At 37.1% G+C, this 23,917-nt stretch overlaps 3 protein-coding genes across 8 annotated transcripts in view; 2 read left to right on the top strand and 1 right to left on the bottom strand.

The window, feature by feature from the left end:
- LOC127435022 (striatin-interacting protein 1 homolog) overlaps positions 1-8,923 on the top strand; it is a 30,701-nt gene extending 21,778 nt beyond the window's left edge. For all 4 annotated transcript variants that reach the window (XM_051688134.1, XM_051688133.1, XM_051688131.1 and 1 more), the window contains 11 exons: positions 710-775; positions 908-971; positions 1,315-1,386; positions 1,469-1,543; positions 2,604-2,701; positions 2,863-2,989; positions 6,413-6,513; positions 6,602-6,668; positions 6,798-6,902; positions 6,970-7,174; positions 7,488-8,923. In XM_051688134.1, the coding sequence (XP_051544094.1) occupies positions 710-775; positions 908-971; positions 1,315-1,386; positions 1,469-1,543; positions 2,604-2,701; positions 2,863-2,989; positions 6,413-6,513; positions 6,602-6,668; positions 6,798-6,902; positions 6,970-7,174; positions 7,488-7,738 (1,231 nt within the window). In that variant the 3' untranslated portion in view covers positions 7,739-8,923. The remainder of the gene's footprint in view (positions 1-709; positions 776-907; positions 972-1,314; positions 1,387-1,468; positions 1,544-2,603; positions 2,702-2,862; positions 2,990-6,412; positions 6,514-6,601; positions 6,669-6,797; positions 6,903-6,969; positions 7,175-7,487) is intronic.
- A 1,028-nt stretch (positions 8,924-9,951) lies between these two features.
- LOC127435025 (small lysine-rich protein 1) lies at positions 9,952-11,635 on the top strand. 2 transcript variants are annotated; one of them, XM_051688138.1, is made up of 3 exons: positions 9,952-10,241; positions 10,455-10,502; positions 10,630-11,635. In XM_051688138.1, exons 2-3 carry the CDS (start codon positions 10,500-10,502, stop codon positions 10,885-10,887), a joined length of 261 nt encoding a protein of 86 aa, XP_051544098.1. In that variant the 5' UTR covers positions 9,952-10,241; positions 10,455-10,499; the 3' UTR covers positions 10,888-11,635. The 2 variants fall into 2 exon arrangements, with proteins under 2 accessions (XP_051544098.1, XP_051544099.1); XM_051688139.1 differs by having other exon boundaries at positions 9,952-10,502.
- cd9b (CD9 molecule b) lies at positions 11,493-22,890 on the bottom strand. Of its 2 annotated transcripts, none has more exons than XM_051688135.1 (8): positions 22,720-22,890; positions 15,011-15,113; positions 13,369-13,466; positions 13,181-13,255; positions 12,987-13,088; positions 12,324-12,413; positions 12,123-12,206; positions 11,493-11,968 (listed from the first exon to the last, which is right to left on the bottom strand). In XM_051688135.1, the coding sequence occupies exons 1-8, from the start codon at positions 22,786-22,788 to the stop codon at positions 11,903-11,905; spliced, it is 687 nt and encodes a 228-aa protein (XP_051544095.1). In that variant the 5' UTR covers positions 22,789-22,890; the 3' UTR covers positions 11,493-11,902. The 2 variants fall into 2 exon arrangements, with proteins under 2 accessions (XP_051544095.1, XP_051544097.1); XM_051688137.1 differs by lacking the exon at positions 22,720-22,890 and adding an exon at positions 18,390-18,556.
- Positions 22,891-23,917: the final 1,027 nt, after the last annotated feature.

A 23,917-nucleotide genomic window follows, 5' to 3' on the forward strand; every position in this document is an offset into this window, starting at 1 on the left:
ATGCCTGCAGCTTTGATAGCTAATGCAGCACATAAGATTTCACATAAGATTATTTTCAGGGGGAAGATTTTTCGATTGCATGGTAAGAATGTCAATAAATGTTTTTACTTTGACTATTTGCATTTCATACATCTATTGATTCAATGAGCCCCCTGGTATTTTAAAAGTTACAGAATTTAAATCCGAGTCAGAATTTTAATCTGAACGCGAATCTCTATTTTAATTTGAACTGGCTGGTCCAGGGAAACATGACCCTAGATGCTCACATAAATTATCCATATCTGTATTTTTAATACCCTAACTGCCTACCAAAATCTGCAACAGCTCTGGTGCTGGAAACAGGCTGGTCTTAAGACTGCAGTACCTCACGCATAAATACTGCATTTCAATGGATAGAGACAGATCAACAGAGATGCACATGGAGGAAGGAAAAAGAAAAAGAGAGGCATTTGGAACATATTATTGAATGCTTCTGATTATTTGAAAAGCCATGCAGTATTTACCTCTGTGGCTTCTGCCCATTTACCTGTGAAATGCAACGCTGTGCTCCATTGCTGCATGCAGATGAGAAAGAGAGAAAAAAACTTTAAAGCTGAATTGTGTATTTTAAGTGTTGTTACATTTGAAAAAACTTGAATATGGCATCTGCCCTGAATAAGGTCTATAGCTGAACAAACACGTGCAGTCAATTACCCACTTTCTCCAACAGAGAGAAAGACATTGAACACTTCCTGGAGACCAGCAGAAATAAATTTATTGGCTTCACTTTGGGAAAGTAAGTCTCTGTCTCTTTAAACTATGCCATTAGTGTTTTGAGTCAAAGAATAATAATGATGATGGTCACCTAAATCATCATTAGCCTAATTGTTTAGACTGTATATTCTCTTTTTCTGATGTTATTTTACAGTGACACTGAGACTCTGGTTGGGTTGCCCCGGCCCATACACGAAAGTGTAAAGACTCTTAAACTGGTAAGGAATTATATTACACATTTCCTTAAAAAATCTCAACCCTATATTTTCCTCCTTTGTAGTTGACTAGCAGATTAATTGTCATCAGAGACATAACCAAAAATTGTTGGCATCTCTATTAATAAGAGACAATATTAATGAATTTTCTCTTAGCTACTTGTGCTTCGGATATTTTGCCTAGTTTTCGATATTTATTGAACAATTGGATAAGCAGCAGTGTTGCCACAGATATGCAGCTGAAGTGAATCCAGTGGTCTACATATTCTATTGGGGTTCTTTTAGCAAATCACAGTCTAGATTAAACCCTCCTCGGTCACCACTCTCTCTCTCTTACTCTCTCAAGCACAAGTATGTCTCCATAGCAGAGGTCCAGATCAAGAGAGAGGATGAGCTACAGCAGTGCCCCATGACTATGGTAAGTGGCTCAACTTTGATTCGCATTTATTACTGTTTCGTTCAGCTGCCAATCAAAGTCATCTACTTTTTTGATTGGCTAGGGGGATGAGGAAGTGCAAGAGACACCTGCAGAGATTCTATATTTTGGAATGCTGCCCAGCCTCTCACAGTATGTAGTAAGTGGCCCTTCATTTAATGTATTTTTATGCACTCAGATTGTGCTTGACTATATCACTGGTTAATTGAAGTGTTCATAGTTCCCATTATAGAGCGCAACAGTCTGGTTCCAGAAGTAAAAATCCCATTCGTTTTTTTTCAATAGGGGAATTGATTATTAATGATAACTTTTAAAGACAGACTTACCATTTTTATGGATTGTCAAAGCTTAAAAATACCTGTCTAAAAAAAAATCGTCTTTAATAGTGGAATTTCTGGTGAAGAACTACACCACCCATGATCCTGAAGAGAATGTTCCACCAATCAGCGAATCCCAGTGAACATAGTGCACCAAACGAGCCCTGCAGCGACCGTCCACTTTAATGAATGTAACAGGTTTATGTTGGGCATGGAGGAGGCGGGAACTGGCTGAACAGTCAAAATAATGTTTAATGAAAACTTAAAAAGACACAAACATAAACACACACTAAATCTGCGTGTGGCTCTCTCTCTCCCAAACTGCCGCATCCGGCTCGGCCTTATCCCTCTCCTCGGCTGATTCGCCCGATTGGGGGCCGGCCGTGTGCACTCACACTTTAGCCTAGACATCATTATATACAGTACGGAATGTGTCCTGGGTGAACAGCACCTACATCTAGTCGTCTGCCTCGGCAGATTGGTAAACTTGATTGCAAAATGAATTGCTGAAGAATGTAGGCCATTCATAGGCATATGTTCAATGATATATAAAAAAACAAAAACAAACAAACAATATATTGACTTCTAAAGCAACTTTTTCAATGTCTATTGAAAAAGTTGTCTATTCAATGCTTTACTCATCTGCCACAATACTGTAATGTCTTTGAATTATCTTCATTTAGGGGCTTTTCTGAGCAAATATTGATATTTGTGATTATTTGTGATTAATTCAGTTGATTAATCAGGGTGTCATGTAATTAATTTGATAACATTCTTAATGGTTTAATATTTTGTATTATTTAAAGGAGGATTTTGTAACTTGCGTGCTGCATTGCAGACAAACCTGTTAGGAATGTTGTAATAACGTTAGTCTCTTTTTAGATTGCCCTTTTGAAGCTGCTACTGGCTGCTGCCCCAACCTCTAAAGCAAAGACAGATTCAATCAACATCCTCGCCGATGTTCTGCCCGAGGAGATGCCGTAAGTCTGCACACACATACACAGTACTAGGACTCTGTGTTTGATGTCTATTTGTGGACGTGTTCATTTCTGTGTTTAAAAGGTGTGTGAAAAGATCAGTGCAGTTTGTGGTTTGTTTTCAGGCATACAGGCAACCCTTTCATGTGTTTGTGTTGAAACAGAATCACTGTCCTCCAGAGCATGAAGTTGGGCATTGATGTCAACAGACACAAGGAGATTATCGTCAAAGCCATTTCTGCTCTCCTGCTGCTGCTGCTCAAACACTTCAAACTCAACCACATATATCAGGTCAGAGCATCCCTCTGTCTCTCTTGATTTCCTTTTCCTCTCTCTCCTCTTTTCTCTCTGATCTCCTGTACTCGACTGCCCCTGAGCTCTTCTGATAGGCTCACTGTCAAAGCACACCATTCATTAGAAGAGAACGAAAGAGAGAACCAGAGAGAGACGACAATGAGACATGCATAGCACGATTACAGCAGGATAGCTTGAATAGGTCAAAAACAAAGGAAATCTTTCATATTTGAAATTGAAGGCAGGATTTAGAGTCTGTTTTGAACCTACAATGGGGTCCAAATTTCTGAGACCACATGGAAAATGTAGGATTTTTCAAAATTATTTTAACCTGGAAATAAACAAAGTTATGTGTGTGGGGGGGTCATGTTGCTTTGTACCTTAGTACAAACGTCAGATTTCTTTGCTTCCATTGAAGCACACAAAATGCTCTTTGGAACATTCTCATATTATGTTGGGATAATGTGGACAGTGTTGGGCAAGTTACGCAAAAAAGTACAAATTATTTCTTTAAAACTGTAATAAGATTACTTGACTGATTATTTAATTAAAAATTATTCACAAGTTACTTTCTAAAACACTTCACACAAAAGTTTTGTTTTTCCGCTCAACGAATTTGAAATAATGTCTATGTTTCCTCCTTAAAGGTGCATTCATTAACTTTTGCCTTTGTGCCATCTTGGACTTACACTGACACCTAGCTGCTTGGATGTAGCATTATTTAAACTCTTAGCACCACACATTTCCACTTACAATGACATGTTAGTGACTCCTCAGCTGTCACAGGAACGCAAACATAATGATACATAAATAAAATTATTTAAGAAAATTGTTTAACCCAAATTATGCACTTAAAGAGCACCTATTATGGTTTTTCAAATATTACCTTTCATGTAGTGTGTTATATAACTGTTTGTGAATGTAAAAAAAGTCTGTAAAGTTTCAAAAATCAAAGTGCACGACAAATGGAGTTATTGACTCCCAAAAGAAAGAATCGATTCTGAACACCTGAAACGAGTCATTAGTAATTCCAGATTTACTTCATGTACTAACCTACGGAATTTGGTAACAAAAAACCCACCTCTGGTCTTCAATGGCTGCTCGCGAACAGCTTTGACCCGCCCTCAAACACTACACTAAGCGGTAGACCAATCACAACAGACTGGGACATCTGACAAATCAGAACAGAGTAGGCTCTCTGAAAGGAGGAGTTTAGAATGAATCCTTTAGAACGGATCATTGAATGAGTCGTTTTTGACACTGGGTTAAAAAGGTAAAGCTGAAATTTAAATTATGAGCATATTAAAGTGTTTTTTGACCTTGGATGCATGTAAATCTATTGTATGAGACCTGTAAAACAAAATTAGGCACGTTTAAAAACCATAATAGGTGCTCTTTAAAAGTAGTTCACCCAAAAATGAAAATTCTCTTATGCTTTATCCTCATGCCATCCCAGATGTTTAACTTTCTTCTGCTGAACACAAAGATTTTAGTAGGATATTTCAGCTCTGTAGGTCCACACGATGCAAGTGAATGGTTACCAAAAATGTGAAGCTTCAAAAAGCACATAAAGGCAGCATAAAAGTAATCCATAAGTCTCCAGTGGTTAAATCCATGGCTTCAGAAGTGATATGATAGAACCGAACAATATTTAAGTCCTTTTTTACTATAAATTCTCCTCCCGGCCCAGTAGGTGGTGATATGCACAAAGAATGCGAATCGACAAAAACAAAAGGAGAAGAATGTGAAAGTGGAGATTGATTTGTAAAAAAGGTCTTAAATATTTATCTGTTTCTCAGCCACACCTATCATATCGCATTGTGTTCAACAGAAGAAGAAAGTCGTACACATCTGGGATGACATGAGGGTGAGTAAATGATGAGAGAATTTTAATTTTTGGGTGAACTATCCCTATAAAGTTGGTAACTGTAATCTAATTACAATAATTTAAAAAAGTAATTGGATTACAGTAATAAAGTAGTTTGTAATCAGATTACAACCAATACTGAACGTGGATCATCAAGTTTTGCACAAACTTGTGGAGTTCATGCCATGCAAAGCTTACCTTTTTGATATCTACGTGCAAATCAGAAAGCCTGCAAGCTCCAATGTGCAAACTCCAAAATACCTGGAACTGTTCATGACATATTAATTTATTTAGCTAAAGCTAATTTCCCCAAATAATATCATTAAATAATATCACTGTATATTCCAAAGCCTTATCTACTTAGTCCATTATAGCTCAAATACGTATGTTTTTACACTTTTTCAAAATTGCAATGAAGAATTTTGTATTAAATTAGAAAAGAATGCCAAATCAAAGCTTCTTCACAAGTGGTCTCAGACTTCAGGACCCTATATCCCTCCTGTTTCGTACCGACTGCAGTTCACATTGCAGAGAACATTCTAGACCATCTTCTTCAGCTGAGCCAATAAAACCCACTCTCAGATGCTTCTCCGCTTACATCAAACGATATGCACGTTTATTAAATCCACAGAGAACGAATTAAGAAACAGAAACATTACATCACGATAAAGTGGGAAAAAACTGTGAAGAACAGAGTGTTCCAAAATGTGATGTGCTTCATCTTGTCAGCACAGCCTAATCCTTTATGATGAGCACGACAACGATTATGAAAAATTATCGTGGGTGGTTGTAAGTGGGTCATAGTGGTGCCCTCTACTGGAGGAGAGTGGAAGTGGCAAAAAAGATCACTGCAGGTGTTAAGAGGAGTAATACCTGTCCTTAGTAATGGGATGAACACCCTACTTTGATCAAATAACAGTGGGAACAGTCTTGATCATTAGATTGCACTGTGACTTGAACGACTGAACGTTTTTCCCTTTTCTCATACTTCCAGTGAAAGCTTTAATTCAGCACTAAAAAATCAGTTACTAAAATGAAATCACAGATATCTTCCTTTCCTTCCCTCTCTCTCATTTACTCAATCCCTCATTCGCTCAAATTAAACAACAAGAACTGCAGTCAGCATTGCTGATGTACTGACAGATATCCTGCTGAGCTGATGTTCCATTAATTCTGGGTAACAGAGCCCTGTACTGCTTCTGTAGCAGTGCTTTATGACATACTGTGCCCGTTAATGTCTAAAGCTGTGATAAACTGAGAATATGGCGATCATTGGGAGAACATCTGGAAACAAATCACACTTGAGTGTGCGTCTCAGATGAATGAATTTGAGGAAATTACAAATGAAAACAGCTCTCCTGCCCATCAGAGATGGAGGGAAGTTGGCAGTTAATTGTAGATATTATAGTCCAAACTGACTGTCCAAACTCAGTGGTATTTGTAACATGTTTTCACCATTATCTAAAGATTTAGATAGACAGACAGGTGAACGAATGGATTGAAATGATAAGATGTAATGAATGTGTCTTTCGTTTTGTTTTGGTCATGAACAGTTTGAATATGTGGCGCAACATCTGGTTTTTGCCAACTGCATACCTCTCATCCTGAAATTCTTCAACCAGAACATCATGTCTTACATCAGTGCCAAAAACAGGTAGAGGACATTGAGATCTGCACTCAATCAATCCAACATGTGTACGAGTACATGATGTTTTTAAACATGTCATGTTTTCTGTTGGCAGTATATGTGCCCTAGATTTCCCACATTGTGTGGTTCATGAAATGCCTGAACTTACAGCTGAAAGTCTGGTAATTTCTTCTCACATAATTTACAAAACATTACTTTTATTTATTTTCTAGCATTTGTTTAACTGTAAACAAGGTCACAGAAGAGATTTTAATGACAGTTTTTGAAGGTGTGTGTATATGTGTAAACAGGAAGCTGGTGACAGTAATCAATTCTGCTGGCGTAATCTCTTCTCCTGCATCAACCTACTTAGGATCCTAAACAAAATCACCAAGTGGAAACATTCCAGAACTATGGTGAGAGAGAGAGATTGAAAGTTAATTGGAAAGAATACAAAAAATACAATCATCTTTTCCATCACAGATGCTTGTGGTGTTTAAGTCTGCTCCAATCCTCAAGAGGGCACTAAAGGTCAAACAAGCTATGATGCAACTCTACGTTCTCAAACTCCTCAAGATCCAGACCAAGTATTTGGGCCGCCAGTGGAGAAAGAGCAACATGAAAACCATGTCTGCCATTTACCAGAAAGTACGACATCGGCTCAACGATGACTGGGCGTATGGGAATGGTAAAAATCAGAAACTCGTACATAATCAAATTAGGGGTGATGTGACGTGGAACCCTTAGCAGGGTTGATCCATGAACTACCATTGTGCCATTTTTCACGATACTATACCTCCGGTAGCTTCAGGTAATGTAATAGGTGTACTTTAAGTTACTTTGCATAAAAGTATCAGATAAGAAAAGAAAATGAATGAGCATCTTGATTGAGCCAGTCATTTCCATGGTGAAACATGAGTCATAATATTCCAGATTAGATATTCTCATGGCTTTCGATGCTCATACCTATTATCTCTCTCTATTTTATTCTCATCTCTCAGACATTGATGCTCGGCCGTGGGACTTCCAGGCAGAGGAGTGTGCACTTCGAGAGAGCATAGAGAAATTCAACACACGCCGTTACGATAAGAATCAGAATAGTGAATTTACACCAGTAGACAATTGCCTCCAAAGTGTTTTGGGTCAGCGTGTCGACCTGCCGGAAGACTTCCATTACAGCTACGAGATGTGGCTAGAAAGAGAGGTGTTTTCCCATCCAATCCAGTGGGAAGGTCTGCTACAGGCCCAGTGATGCAGCTGTGATTATTTACAACTATCACAGAGTTAAAGGGACAGTGCATCCAAAAAATGAAAATTCAGTCATCATTTACTCATGTTGCTCCAAACAGAATGACCTATTTGACCTGAGGATGAGTAAATGATGACAGAATAGTTATTGTTGTGTGAACTATCCCTTTAATGATGTGCTGTTTGTGTGAGAGACACTTTTGGTCCTTAATAAACTGATAATTAACACACAAGTACTCAAAGCATTGGATCTACCGTTCCTGTTCTGTAAATGAATGCTTGTAAATACAGATATATACGTGAATACGCTATATGGAATGGTGACTCTACTTTGGTAATTATGTGTAAAGAGCATATATATGAAATCCTGTGTATGGAATGAAAGTATCTTCTCCAATAACTGAAGCACACTTTATAACTGCACAAATACAGAATTCTAACGTATAAATTATTCTGAAATTGTTCATATTTATTTATATGGTCACTCATTGTGTAGAACTCTAAAAGTGTGTCATCTTTTGTGCTTATACATGATTTAAATATAAAGAAGTTCATGAGTTTGTAAGGTACTGTTACCTCTGTTTTCTCCAGAGTTGATGTGTTAAAAATGCACTTATTATATTGTTTCTCTCTGGTATCATGTTTTAAATGGAAGTGTGTAAGTGTTCTTTTTTGTCCACATGTAGCACTGCACATCACCACACACAAAGACCCCTGAGCAGCACAAAACACATTCAAAGTGTCCTTGGTGACTTTACCGTTGCCCATACTAAACATACATCACTCACTAAATGGTGCTGGTTTTTAACACTCTCTTTGTTAATTGTGTCTTATTCTCTGTCAAGGTTATATGACAAGGTTTTGTGCATCACTACTGAGAGATGAGACAAGCTGTTCTGTTTCTCAGTGTCGTACAGATTATTCATACAGCCTGCACTTCAGTGTTCTCACATGGGTTTGTTTTTTACAGGGTTTGTCTTGCAATGCCATTTCCTTATCTGTTTTTATATTCTTATTGTTTTGTACTAAATTAAGGTGCTGTTGAGTTAAACTACCTATGATGAATCACGCCAAATACAGCACCACCACATTTTATGTACAATGATTTGTTGTACCTGTACAGAATACACTGTAAGTGAATGTCGTGAATTTATGTAAAAGTCTAATAAATTATAAAGAGGTCTATCAATCCCAGTCTTGTGGAATCCTCTTTGTCTACAATTTGGTATCATTGTCATATGAGTAACAAGATGCATACGATTAATTTCACAAGATCTGTTGCTTTATGTGAATTACACCCCTACAAACGCCCTCCAGTGGCGATTTATGTGAATTACACCCCTACAAACGCCCTCCAGTGGCGATTTATGTGAATTACACCGCTACAAACGCCCTCCAGTGGCGATTTATGTGAATTACACCGCTGCAAACGCCCTCCAGTGGCGATTTATGTGAATTACAACCCTACAAACGCCCTCCAGTGGCGATTTATGTGAATTACAACCCTACAAACGCCCTCCAGTGGCGATTTATGTGAATTACACCGCTGCAAACGCCCTCCAGTGGCGATTTATGTGAATTACAACCCTACAAACGCCCTCCAGTGGCGATTTATGTGAATTACACCGCTGCAACTTGTAAACTAATGATAAAAAAAATGGATCAAATTCGGGAGTTGATAAAGAAAGTTGATAACCAGCGTCAAAACGCTACTTAACCATAATGAAGTCTGATTGGATTTGTCGGGTTTCGTCAAACTAAAACCAATCCTAGAATCCTAAATTTGTTCAGCTTTCTTTGCGATACATGTCACTTTATTATTATATCCAGCCGTAGACATCGTCCACGTGGAACCTGTTGTTTTTCTCAGCGCTTTTCAAGGTGGACCAATTACAATCAATTGTGGTTATTGTATAGGGTGGTTTATTTAATAAGTTCATAGACAATAATGACGCATATTTTAATTGTATTTTTTTTTTTTTTTTTTACAAATCCTTGGAATTAATAGATTTAGATGCTTATAGTTTTTTAGTGTATAAACGTCCTGAGATTTTAATGCAGCTCAATCGTGGATTCGGATTTCTGAGCCTCCATGTAATAACAATAAATTTGATTGGTTAGCTAACAACATTAGCCGACCAATGTTTTAGAACCGCATTCTATAAAATAAACGTTAATAAGTTTTTTTAAGCCGTTAACAGGCTAGCCATAATTCAAGGAAGGTATTGCTCGGTATCTGAATATGAATGTAAATCTAAAGTACTAATACATTACCAAGTGGTTTTTCTGTGTTTTAGGAGCTTAAAATTATGTGGAGGTGGAACCAACTAAAAAAAAAAAAAAAAAAAAAAAGAAGAAGAAAAATCCTTGACAAACCTGAAAAGCTAGTGTGGGTCGACGAGTTCCATGCAGAAACTCCCATGGCTGAGATCACCAGGACAACCCCAAATAAACACAGCCGAAGATCCAAATAGAGAGACTCACTGAATTGGAACGGCAACCCTCTGGTAGGACAGTCTTTGGGGTAGAATTTCTGTTACAGCTGGTTTTCAAAATGTTCTAATCAAAGTTTAAAATCTAGCTAAACCTGATGCAGCATGCATGTGGAGTGATCACATGTTCAACCCATGCAGACAGCTTTAATATGTTCAGGAAGGAAACTGTATTTATTTCTTGGTTTGATAACATGATTGATTCTACTAAATAACTTTTTTTCCCAGTGTATTCAAGCATCTAACTATTGTGTAAGAGGGAGGCACTGAATAATGGTAAGAAATACCCTTAGACTTTTTACATTTTGCTAAAAGGGATAAATGGGTGAAAATCCTTTACGATTTCTATCACACCAGATCTTCTATATACCAAAATTTCCCCCTCATAATGTAAATTTCACAGCCTCCAGGTTCTAAAAAGTCAAGGTCTAAAAGTGCCAGACCTGCCATCAAAAGCAAAAAGAAGCAATCTTCTAAGAAAAGGTCCATAAGTGCCAAATCTACAAAGACAGAGGTGGATATTCTGAGTCCTGCTGCAATGGAGAACGTCTACTACATCTCTCATAATGCAGTGGACTGCTTGGAGTTTAGAGGCTTTGGCTGGCCTGGAGCCACCAAGAAGAAAGGAAAAAAAGGGAAAAAACGAAAAAGCAAAACATGAATGTAGATTTGTGCCAATCAAGCTTTTTTATGTGCATATTAGTTTTGCATATACATTTGCTTCTTAAAACTATAGATATAACAAATTAAACAAAAAAAGTCACAGTGGGATTAGACAATAAAACATTTTCAGTTCTTTAAACTATCAAAAGGAAGTTTAGTTTTATCATGCAAATTAATTATGTGGAGCTGTTTGGGTTTTCTTTGATCTTTAAGGTTGTTAAAAAACAAAAGTGCCACTAATAAATGGATGAACATTTTGTATAAAGTGTCAAAGATTCAGTTATAATGTCTGTTCTTAGAAAAACTTTCAAAGTCTTTTTCAAAGCCATGCAATAATCCACTTTTAGTGATCAAGTGCAATCTAAATGGCTTCATTTCATGATACCATTATTGCAACGGTATTTTTGGTACTTTGCTACACTAAAATGAAACTCTCAGTTTAAGGTTTTATGTTGTGAATTTTACTGGCAATAAAGTTTTACAAACTAAACTTGTTAGGGGTACATCTTGATATTTGGAAAAATACAATTATGAACAATAAAATTGGGATGAAAAGCGGCAAAGGACAATGTGGTGCATCATTCATCTTCATTCAGTCAGAGAGTGGTTATCAACTACTTTATTTGTAATTTCAAAGTTTTACACTCTCTCCATACACCGATGTTGGAACAGAGAAAATAAACAAAAATAATAATATAAGCCATTTCTTAAAATGTTAAAAAATAAAATAAAATTTAAAAAAAAAAGTCAGAAGCTTGCACATACATTCAAACAGGCAAATATGAATATTAATCAGAACACCCAAAAAATTAAAATGGACTCAACAAGGACATTAATATGTAGGTACTCAACAGCAATTAATCCTTCTGCCCAGTATATGCCTGGCCTGTAACAGTTTTAGTTCGGTTGTTTAATGCTGGGCTTTGTTAAAAGATAAAGGGGGAGTGACTCACACATACATTCACAAAAAGATAAATACATAGCAGAAAACAGGCTGTTGTGCCAAGGACAGCTCATACAATGTCCCGGGTTCGTCGGATAGCACAGCACAGCAGCATGCTGAAGATCATCCCGAAGACCTGCCAATGAGAGAAAGAAAAAAAAATAAATTAATAAATTCAGCAGCTTTCTCCACAACGAGCTCTGGAGCTTCAAAGCTTCACGGTTCAAAACGAACAATCTACTAAAATGTACAGGGGAGCAGGGCATTACACCTTTAAAACATTTACTCACCATGATCACCCCAATGCCAATCCCAACTCCTCCGATGATGTGAAGCCTCGAAGTGAAGACTTCCTTAATAACATCTGGGCAGCTCTGGGGCAAAAAAGCAGCAATAAAGTAAGTGTCTACACAGTACTGTACATGGAAAGACACTTCAAATGAAAACATTTTTCTGGAGTCTTATTTTGTTGTTTATTGAGGTTCTGGTACCGCAGTGACAAGGATTTCAAGTCCCTCCTTTTTCGGACAGGTTTCAGTTGCTCCATCAAATGCCGTTCCTGTTGGTCCACAGCACTGTAACTAAAATGACACAGAAAAGGGTTGTCCAGAAAACTTAAGAGCATTGATCATTTACCTAATGTTTTTTTTAAATGGTTTCACTGTTTTAGTTCATAACCATTAACAGGAACACTTTCCAGGGTTATTATAGATCTTTATTATAAAACTAACCCTTAAATGCATAACTTGGGTCTTTAGTGACCCAGGACCTCATTCCACCCTCTTTACCCTATACATTTTTTTAGAGTTAATATCAGTATGCAAGTAATAAATCCAGTTCTAATATTTTTTGCATCATATCTTTGATATGAGAAATAAATTACACACTATATATATTATTTTCTATCATATTCGAATTGTCTTGAAATTGTACACTATCTGGACATTTTGTAGATCTGTTTGTGATAAATATATATGACTTGTCGGCTTGCTGAAGACCCAAGGTATGTAAAAATGTTTGGTGAAGCACCCATGCATTTAAGAATTCATTTGAAATCATTTTTATTCCATTTTAGTTTGAGTCACAAAAAATGTATTTTTGTTTAGATTTTTATTTCAGTTAATGAAAAATGTAACATCAACACTGATACTTACTCCGTACTGAATCAATCGCAGAGTTTCTCTCAATGCCTCCTGCTTAGAATCTTTGTAGTTGTTGAATGTCTGTGTGTAGAACTGCTGGACATCTGACACAATCTGAGAAGGAAGAGAGATAGAAGACACTGAGTAACAGGAGAAAAAAAGACCCATTTCATAGAGCATCAGTATGAAGTGTGAACATCACCCACCTTGTCCTGATTGGACAATCCCCAGATTCCAGCAGCCACCTCTGCTGCAAAAATGATCAGCAGGAAAAAGAAGAACTGGAGACAGAAAAAAAATAAAAATAATAATATTAAACGAACATCAACAAAAATATGGAAATGTCACTCTGCAAAGACTTTGCACGTGCAAAGCAAAATGATCTGTTAATTACCAGTCCCAACATGCATGATGACTCTCTTATTGCTCCACAGCAGCCGAGGAACCCGACCACCATCATGATGGCTCCTGCCACAATAAGGATGTAAACCCCTAAAATAGGAGAAAATTATATAGAAACACCACATGCGTTACTATTACCATTTACCCATATATCTGCTATTACAAAAATATATTTTGAAAATAATTTGCAGATCAATTCCTATCAATTTTAAGCTTTTAAAACCATTTTTCCTTTATGGCTTTAATGAATTCTGACATCTGGGCAACAAACGTACAAACTTACAAGTGTCTTCTGTCAAAACAGACCACAATTATGACTGTAATACAAAGAGGTGATGAACTACAGCCATTAATATTAAGTATGTCCAATTCAGGCCTGAGCTCAGAAAATGGGGACAGTGAAAACAGGTTTAAATAAGACAGAAGTATGCAAAATATGCAAAAACTTCACTTTACTGTATCCATAGAAACGTTGCAATACCAGCTGCTTCATTAGGACATTTGGCATTGCAGAACAGCCCTCTGTCACTCATTTTTCAGACCTCTGATAGGAATTTGGACCCTTGCTGACTGATTTTATCATGTTTCAGGGATGGTAATGGGCAAGCATCCTAACAATGCTTGAGAAAGGAAAATAAACAAAGGCAAAACAAAAGAATGTGGGAAGGAAGAAAACAATGCGGGTTCTGTTGGCAAAGAGAAGAAAGGCAGCTCTGTGATGGATGATGGGAAGGTGCAGAGAGCTGGCATCGTGTGGGCCAAACACAGCCTCATCCAAAACAACACTGCCATTATAACTCGAACAGAGCTGCCCTGAAATACACCATGCAGACACAAACCTAACAAACTCAACACGAGAAACAAAAAAAAAAAACAGCAGCACTGGTCCACTTCATGTCACTGTTTTCAGGCGGTTTCAAGCCCATCTCTACTCTCTTAGAGTGATGTGTTTATTGAAGGGTTGGTTTTCATTTTAAACTATATTTTGCTGGGTGCCATTTTGTGGTCTTTCTCTGCAAACCACAGACGCTGGCAAGGAATTCAGTCTTTCATATAAACAAACACACCCTACAGAAGAATAGGACGGCTTTTCATGCTTTCATGTTGGACATGTTTTAGCAATAGTCTACAAAAATATGTCTAGTGCAGTAAAGCTATTTGGTTTGAAGTTAGGCATTGGTTTAATATTTCTAAAATGTAAGTTTTGTAAAGACAGGTTTATATATGACTTTTAGTATTAACGTTAATTCAGAAGGGTTAGATCATGAAATAAAATCATTTAACTGGTACAACTCTTGTCTTTCTGTTTTACACTTGTAAATTGTCATCCATTGTTTTCATTTCACATTTTCATATATCAAGGTGTTTATGGCGCACCATTCAAATGACATGGTTTGATCTGGAAATGGGAGTGGCATGTTCCCATGACTACCATCATACCAAAACACTAGCTAACAAAGACATGATGCAGCAGCCAATAAGGGTAGGCATGTGATGCTTTGGGATTCAAGTGTTGATTTCTGACACACTGATAACAGTTTAAAAAAAAAAAAAAAAACAGGGCTATGCAGGACTCAGGATGGGGAACAGATTTAGATATTTAGTTTTGAGGGTGTTGGGAGGCCAGATCTTACCCGTGTAGAACACAGACGGGGAGCCTTCTCCAGTGAAAAGTCCTTTTGTTCTTTCATCGAAACGCAGCCAGAGTCCAACAGCCAAAACTCCAGTACCTGCAAGCTGATAAAAGAAACAAAGAAAATAATGTTAAGTTTAAACTGAATGCATGTTTCCATCTTATAACAGACTTTGCCAAACTGAGCACTTACATAAAAGGAAGCATGGCGGCAGGCCAAGCCTGGCATTATTTACAAGGGCAGAACATACAGGAAGTGAGGCACAGAACCAAATATTTCACTCTTGTTCTAAGAGAATCAAGTCCAACAGGCCTCAAAGAGAAAATGCATTCATGCCATCAAAAAAAACTGTGAAACCACATGAGCTGTTCGACCTGATAGTCTTCTACCAAATGCAAGGTCTCACTTCCACAGAGCAAACACTGAGATAAGAGATAAGCAAAAATACACAATGTATCTTGAATGTATCTTGTCACACTCCATTAATACCCCAAACACTGCATTGTAATCATCGTCCTCCTACATGTTTTCGCAGCCTAAAGTTAATCAACAACCCATGGCTAACAGACATTGCACATGACTAAAAAGCACCCTTTATAATTCTTTACAGCTAAAACAGATTCCGACATTCAATTCTGTCTAGATGAGCGGTGTTCAAAGCTGTTGTAAAATCAGATCTAAAATGCAGATAAACACACACATTTAACTGAACATTCTAATGTCTGTTAATGTGCCAAGTTTCTTTCACTTGGAAACCATAAATGTCCTGCAGTTAAATTGAACCGTCTAAACTCAACAGTTAACTTCTAGTGCGACTGAGAAGTTCCTAAGTTCAAGTTGGGCATTCGTTATTACAACGTGTCACACATTCAAGTCAGAAACTAAGTATGGGAGAAGCCAAACTAAAAGAAAGCTCTTTTTCTGATGTACTGGTGAATAATCACTTTTATCTGGCCTATATGATTTATAAAAGCATGGTACCTAGCAAATAATTAATTTGCATAAAAAAAATAAAAATATAAAGGGGGAATCATAAGTTTGACATGAATTGACTCAAACAAATGATTATTAATGAAATATAGCACAGAAATTGAAATTGCTAAATTGTTGCTTTCCATTATCTTTCATGTCGATGCGCCCCTTCCAACATCACAAGTCGGCAACTCGGGTATCATCTACAATTTGGAGTTTCCCCACTAGTACGACTTTGCTCAATCATTTAAGTGCTTGTAACTATGATATTTCCGACTCCACTTTAAGGCCGCATAAAGCCACGTCCACACCGATATGTTTTTTTTTTTTTAATTGATAAGTTTTTGCTTCTCATCCACAGTGCAATGCCATTTTCCAACACTAAAACAATCTCCATTATTGCAAACGGTTGTTAAAGACACTGAAAACAAAGGTTTCAAATGTTAAAACATTTGTGTGGACATGGCCTAATACTTCTTAATTTAAAAACACTTCAATTTCGCTACGTTTCGCCTCTCATCCACACTGGAAAAGCGTTTTCCTCCACCGAAAACTGAGCTTTTCGAAGATGCTCACCATTACTGTATACTTAGGAAAATGATGACGTTATGAAACTGAAAACTTAAAGAAAAACGGTTTAGTTCGGATGTGGCCATAAAAACTCCATTACTATGTGATAGAATAGTTTCTTCAATTCCTATTCCGTCTTTTATCATATTGATTTTATGTTATACAAGCAATAAGCTTGAAGTTGATTAAGGTTTTATATTCTTGGTAATTACTGTATTGCACATATTGTGGCTAACAGCTTTAGTAAATAACTTAATTATAGGCAAGGGCGTAGCAAGGAAATTACTTTTGGGTGGACCTCAATAAAAATGGATTGACCAAGTTTTCACCCAACTTTTATTTTTTTACCAAATCAAACAGAGAAGAGACACATTCAAACAGTTCTTCACACTTTCAGAAATCAGATTTTTTTTTTTTTTTTTACTATTTTATTCAAATATATGTCAAAAAATATCTCTGATATTCTGGGTGGGCCTGGGTCTAATTTGGGTGGGTCCAGGTTCACCACGGCCCATCCTTAGCTACGCCACTGATTATAGGTTGTAATTCTTTTCAATTTATGTACAGTAAGGGAGGGTATTTCATACATCAGGTCAGAAGCCACTATGTCTCTACTTAAATTTAACTGTTGTGAGCATGTAAAAGTACTTCAACTTCTCATTCAACCTTCTATGAATTTTTGCAAAGGGTGGGTCTGTGCATTTCCTAAGGTCCTTTTACCAGTGATGCAATGAATCCACAGAAACTTACCATACTAGCTAAACCACCCCTTCCCCCCCTACACACACACAGGCATCTTTGGCACTTGACTAACAGGGTTGCAATCCTCCATTGCCAAACGTTTTTTCTGTTGTGGAAAATGCAGTCACAAACATGAGCTCTGAGTCAGTGTGAGTCACTGTCAGGGGTGTTGTGGCCTTTCCCAAACATTCCCAAATTTATCCTTTATGTTTCCACAGAACGGGAGTTAGTTGTGATAGGTGGATTTAGCGTTACTAATTTGCTCATTCACCACAATGCTAACATAGGCCAAGTCTAAACACCAAGACACATTTTAGTCAAGTCATTTTAACCGTGGTTAAAATGTTCACGAAGGTCAATTTTCTATCTCTGTTTAACCCAAAATATCAAGTGGTACAATTAGCCTATAAAGAACCTTATTTTTGCCATTATCAGTTTGCTATTTTATTTCTAGTTTTACATACACATTTTCTCTTAAATGTCTTCATTACATCTTTCAGCTCTTGTTTTCATGTGTCCTGCATTCAAGCTCAAAACTGTTTTTTTTTTTTTTTTGGTATTTACTGAACATATTTTCAGTCTTTTAAGGTTCGACCAGTCCCAACAAATCAGTCACTACTAAAACTCTTCAACCATTGAGAAGTTATACATTTCTAAGTGACAACTAGGCCCTATATCATTCTATGTTTGATTTAACTAGATTCTATCATTCAGGAAATACAGCCTCTACCACAGCTTCTCCCAGTCTAGTTTTATAAACAGGAGAGTGAGAAACAGGGAAGCCATATTTCCTGGCCTAATTCAAAGTGAAAATTGTAGACAACATAGATAGGGCACCAGGATAATAAAGTACCTCAAGTAACTTTTTTTATTAAAGAGCAAAGTTTGTCCTGAACTGTTTCTGATATGGATATATGGAGTTTGAAAACAAAACAAACCATCAGGCAAGGAAACAAACAAAAAGAGTATATAAAACCTCCAAACAAACATCTTTAGCAGGCTTTACACACTTTAAGTCAAGTCACTTTTACACTCTTACTCCTCAAACATACACCTGAATTAACATGTGTTGAGGTAATGTTGGAAAAATACTTACCCAGAAGATGAAGTTGAAGACAAAGAGTAAGTATTTAATACACTGAAGTCCACCTGCGGCCATGGCTAAACTGTACAATTCAGTGCAGTATCGAGAAAAACACCTGATATGGAGTGCCTGAAATGTGCTTCTTTCCCACCCTTAAGACAGGGCGAATGAACAAAAAAAAAAATTCCAGCAGGCCACACCCTCCTATGACTTACCTGGCCTTTTTGTGAGGAACTGGAAGGAGGAGCAAAAAGGAGGAGGGGTGGATTTACTGTTTCAGTGGGAAGTGTGGAGGCAGGACACAGATGAGAGCTTACAAACCGCTTAGTTAAATAACTGGTCTGGTGGAAAAGCACTGACCACAATCCAAAGTCAAACCAGGAGTACATATGCACAGACTATCTACATGGGAAGAATAAGTACAAAACAATCCAGCTTTTTAGAGATTTTTTGCACTTCAGTTGCCAAACCTGCACCAACAGCATGCTGATCGGGTTTAACTTCTCTTGTTTGTGTGAGACGTAACTCAAGCTGCCCCTCAGCACCATTGGGAACTCAGAACATGTCATTGTCCCTTTGCTTAACACCTTTTCTCTCTCAAGAAGGGAAGAGATGGGTTTTAGAGACAGAGGTCAGGTAGAAGGCAGCACATTGAGGACGGGTGTGGTTTAGAATCTCAGCCTAGACAGTCCAGAAGATCCAACAGTGTCTGAGATGCATACTGGGGATCAGTTTGCTGGGATGTAATGTGAACACACTTGTTTCAAAGTTCCTAAGGTAAAGCAGGGGTTTTGCTTCCCTTGACTTGACTTCTCTGAGATTTTAAATTTATATGTGCTATCAAATTTCATTCCTAGGGCAAACTTTAGGAGGTCATGACATAAGGAATCAAATCTATATATAGGTCATTGTACTATGAAAACTGTAAGTTTCAGAACTCAAAACTTCCTCCTCACTGTAAAAACAGCATTTGTTGAAATCGAGCTGCCAAAACGACTTGTTCTTTTCTTCCTTCACATTGTGATATCATTTACATGTAATCGCCTCCACAACAACACATTAATGCCGACTTTACCTTATCACTTCTGTAGCCCACCCAGTTGCAGTGAGATGGCAAGGAGAGTGCAGGTCAATCATAACAGTGGCCATTTACTGTCAAGTCTTAAAGGAGAAGATGCCCCAAAAATGAGTGTTTCAGACAGTTGATCAGAATGAGGGTTAAAAATTATCATGTTTTACAAATATATGACTGTTTATGGTTAATTTAAAAAAAGGAAAAAAAAAATATATATATATATATATATATATATTATAAATAAACCACAAGAAACATAACGAAATAATAAAAAAATGCATGTCATGACCCCTTTTAAGGAATATTCCGGGTTCAATACAAGTTAAGCTCAATCAAAAGGATTTGTGGCATAATGTTGATTACCACACAAATGTATTCTTCATCTTATCCCAACGTTTCTTTAAAAAAAAAAAAAAAAGCGAAATCTGGGTTACAGTGAGGAACTTACAATTGGGGCCAATCTGTAAATGTTAAAATACTTAATGTTTCCAAAGTATAGCCTCAAGACGTTAACAATATGTGTGCTAACGTGATTTTAGTGTGATAAAATGGCTAACTAACCTTTTCTGTGTAAGTTCTATACAATTTTATAACTTTGTTTCCATGACGACATAACACCTTAAACCTTGTAATCCCACAACAACGACAATTTGGAATGCCCAATTCCCAATGCGCTCTAAGTCCTCATGGTGGCGTAGTGACTCGCCTCAATCTGGGTGGCGGAGGACGAATCTCAGTTGCCTCCACATCTGAGACCGTCAATCCGTGTATCTTATCACGTGGCTTGTTGAGCACGTTACTGCGGAGACATAGCGCGTCTGGAGACTTTGCGCTATTCTCCGCAGCACCCATGCACAACTCACCACGCGTCCCACCAATAGCAAGGAGGTTACCCCATGTGACTCTACCCTTCCTAGCAACCGGGCCAATTTGGTTGCTTAGGAGACCTGGCTGGAGTCACTTAGCACACCCTGGATTCAAACTCGCGACTTTATTCGCTGAGCTACCCAGGCCCCCATGAAAAGTATGCTTGTTTAAATCTACTAATTTCAGGATTGGATGTAAGATACCAATGGAAATCTGCCCATGTAATCACCAGAAAATAATAATAAATAAAAACTGTTTGAAGACTGTGATGCATCCTGAACAGTGCTGAGAAAAGTAACAGTTGCCACGTGACAACACCGTTTATGCACTACGGAAGCTCTGAACCGCACGGTGGGGAAAAAAAATACGAGTGCAAAACAAAAATTGTGTCTCAGTTCCTTCCTGAGCCTAAGTCTTAAATTGTTTTCTCTCTTCCTACAATTCTTTTTTTCTCTCTTCAAAAAAAATAAAATAAATAAATAAATAAATAAAAAAAATAAAAAACCCGGGGAGTGATACTATAGGTGATTCCTCACCCCTCACCAATTTGTTTGGGATCAGCATTTTACATCGGCATAACTGTCTAACTCATGTTTAGACAGACCAACAATATTTGGATATTTATTTGACATTCTTCATCTGGAACTCTTCACTTCTGCAGTAGACAGTGTGTTTTAAAAGCATAGACAACTTGTTATATTAAAATATATTATTATACTTAAATTCCACCATGAAAGTCTTCACATGACATCCCCGTTCAGTCACGAGGATTTAATTTATAAATGATCTTTTCGTTTACTTACAACAATATTAACATTAACAGATGTACCCCTAACACTTCAAAAGGACAGACATAATAATAATTTCCCCATGTTTCCCGTTTTCCGCATTACATTCCTTCGCTTCCACCATGTAACACTGAGCAAACGGTATAGATGGTTTAGAAAGACCAACAATTTCAAACAAAAAAAATAACTCCAGTTGATACATGACAACGAATGCCATATCAAACATATGTAACCTGATTTTCTTGATTAAGGTTTGCAAACCCTTAAATAAATAATAAATGTATTATTCAGCTATACAGCAACAGAGAAAGCATTATTTGCATAAGATTACATGTTTACTGATAGTGGCACCTGGTGGCCAAGGTTGGTATTGCATTTTATTTCTCTCTTTGAAGAGAGAGAAAAAAAAAATTTGAAGAGAGAAAAAACAAAAACAAAATTTGAAGAGAGAAAAAAAATTTTTTTTGAAGAGAGAAAAACACATTTTTTTTTTTTGAAAAGATAATTTTTTTTTTCACTATTTTTATTTTATTTTTTTTCCAGCATGCGGTTCAGAGCTTCCGTAATGCACCACTTTAGAAGAGGTAGGACAATAATTTACACATTAATAATTATACTTAGGACATTTAATAAAAAATAAAAACAGCTGTAGTATAAAGTTAAAGTATTTTCTGTGTGATAAAATTGTCCAAATGTTGGTCGGGACATTTCCGATTTACTGAAAGTTGATAGGGACATCTATCATCTACCTATCATCCCTACCTAAAATTACGCATATGGTTAATCAACCTTATGCCACAAACGCTGTTGACTGAACTTGTATTGAACCCGGGATGTTCCTTTAAATATTTATCTCAATTATGGGATGGCTCAGTGCTTTAGTTGCTTAGAAACAGGTATAAAAAACGGCCATGTTCCTCTTCTCATGAAACATTAGGTATATTGTATGGGTGTTCCGTTTTCTTAGGTCCCGAACTTCTCAAAACATCTCATGAATCACAACCATTACGCACAAATGTGTCATATATGCTCTTTGGAAATAAATGTCACTAAGTTGCTAAATGGTTCTTGTACGGTTTAGCTTGGACCCCGCCCACTGGTGCAAGCACCGACATAAACAGCATATTCGCCGACACATTCACATACACAAACTTTTGCGAATCGTACTATGGCAAAGGCATACCTCATGAATATTAATTAGCTTATACTGCCGTTCCTTGGTAAGCTCACAGTCCAATGTCTTCTTCTCAGCCAATCAAGAGGGCCTACTGGGCGAATGTTCCGTTACATAATATTAATATTAATAAGCCAATCTATTACCATAGTAGGTTGCTTCTGAGAATGAACTTTTATTATTTCGAAACGCCAAAAGTATCAAATAAATGTAATACTTTCGACGTAAGCAGATATCAGCCTACACTTTAAGGTGGCACGACAACTTGGATTGGGCGTGCCTATTTTTAAGCTTAAAATAATTTTAAAATAACATCGTTTTCAGAAATTTGTTGAAAGCAATTAAACAGTTATCCATTGTAAGGCACTAAATAAATATATTTGCATTAAATACAGATTAGCAGACTAAACAATCAGAAGCAAAGTGTATTAAACTCACCCAAAACACGAAATTGAAGACGAATAAGAGGTATTTGATGCATTGCTCTCCACCTGACAGCGCTGCCATGATTTAAATTCAGTCTGTATATGTTTAAATCCCAAAAGGTCTGTGTGTGTCCTTGTAGCTCGTCTGTGCCAACTGTTGCTGCCCTGAGGGGCTGTGACTGTGTTTATAACGGTAAACTCCCACCTCTCACGAGAGAAAGGGAGAAGCTCTGGAGTTCCTTCTTTCTTTCTTTCTTTCTTTCTTTCTTTCTTTCCTCGTTAATCATCTCATGTTGGCATGCTTTTGTGGCACTGAAATGATCAACAACTATACTGTACTTTTATATACACTCAATTAAGACAGATAACACATGCTTGATTGGCATTTGTTGACCATGCCAGTCTGTCCTGTCATGACCTCAGTCTGTGTTTGTTCTTAGACTGTGGAGCTCTTTCACAGACTGCACCACAGGATTATGGCCGATGGCCAAGAAGAGTTGGTGGTCTTGTGATCAGAGTATTAACATGGCACTTTACACCATTCTGTGACATGTCTCTGTGTATTTTTTCATTTTAAGTTGGTAATCAATCATAATCCTGTATATTTGACAGCACAACACAACTAAATCTTCTAATGTTGATGCGCCATGTATCACTTGAATATTTACTATCTTCTTTGCAATCTATTGCAGTGCACAGATGTGCAACTCTCTCAGAATGCATTATTGTTTGGAGGGGAGGGGGTGGAATAATGATTATATTCATCATTAATATTCAGGGATGATTATATTCTTGTTTTTAAGTGAAAAGCATTAAAGGAACATTACAATTCAAGTATGTTCAATACAAGTTCAACTCAATCTGCAGCATTTGTGGCATGTCAATTACCACGAAAATACATTTCGACTTCTGGGTTACAGTGCACTTACAATGCAAGTGAAGTGAACGGAACCAATTCGTAAACATTAAATTACTGACTGTTAACAATATGCATGTTAGCATGAAAATAGCTCACTAACCTTTTCTGTGTCAAGTTATATCCAGTTTTACAACTTTGCCGCCATGCCAATGTAACGGCGTAGCTCAAATATAACACAGGTTTTAACAGAAGGGTTAATGCAAGTGCTTCACATTTTTGCCTTTAAACCCTCCAAAATAGTCCCATTCACTTCTATTGTAAGTGCCTCACTGAAGCCTCAAAGTTTGCTCTT

This window comes from Myxocyprinus asiaticus, chromosome 45 (assembly GCF_019703515.2).
Source record: "Myxocyprinus asiaticus isolate MX2 ecotype Aquarium Trade chromosome 45, UBuf_Myxa_2, whole genome shotgun sequence".
NCBI classification, from domain to species: domain Eukaryota; kingdom Metazoa; phylum Chordata; class Actinopteri; order Cypriniformes; family Catostomidae; genus Myxocyprinus; species Myxocyprinus asiaticus.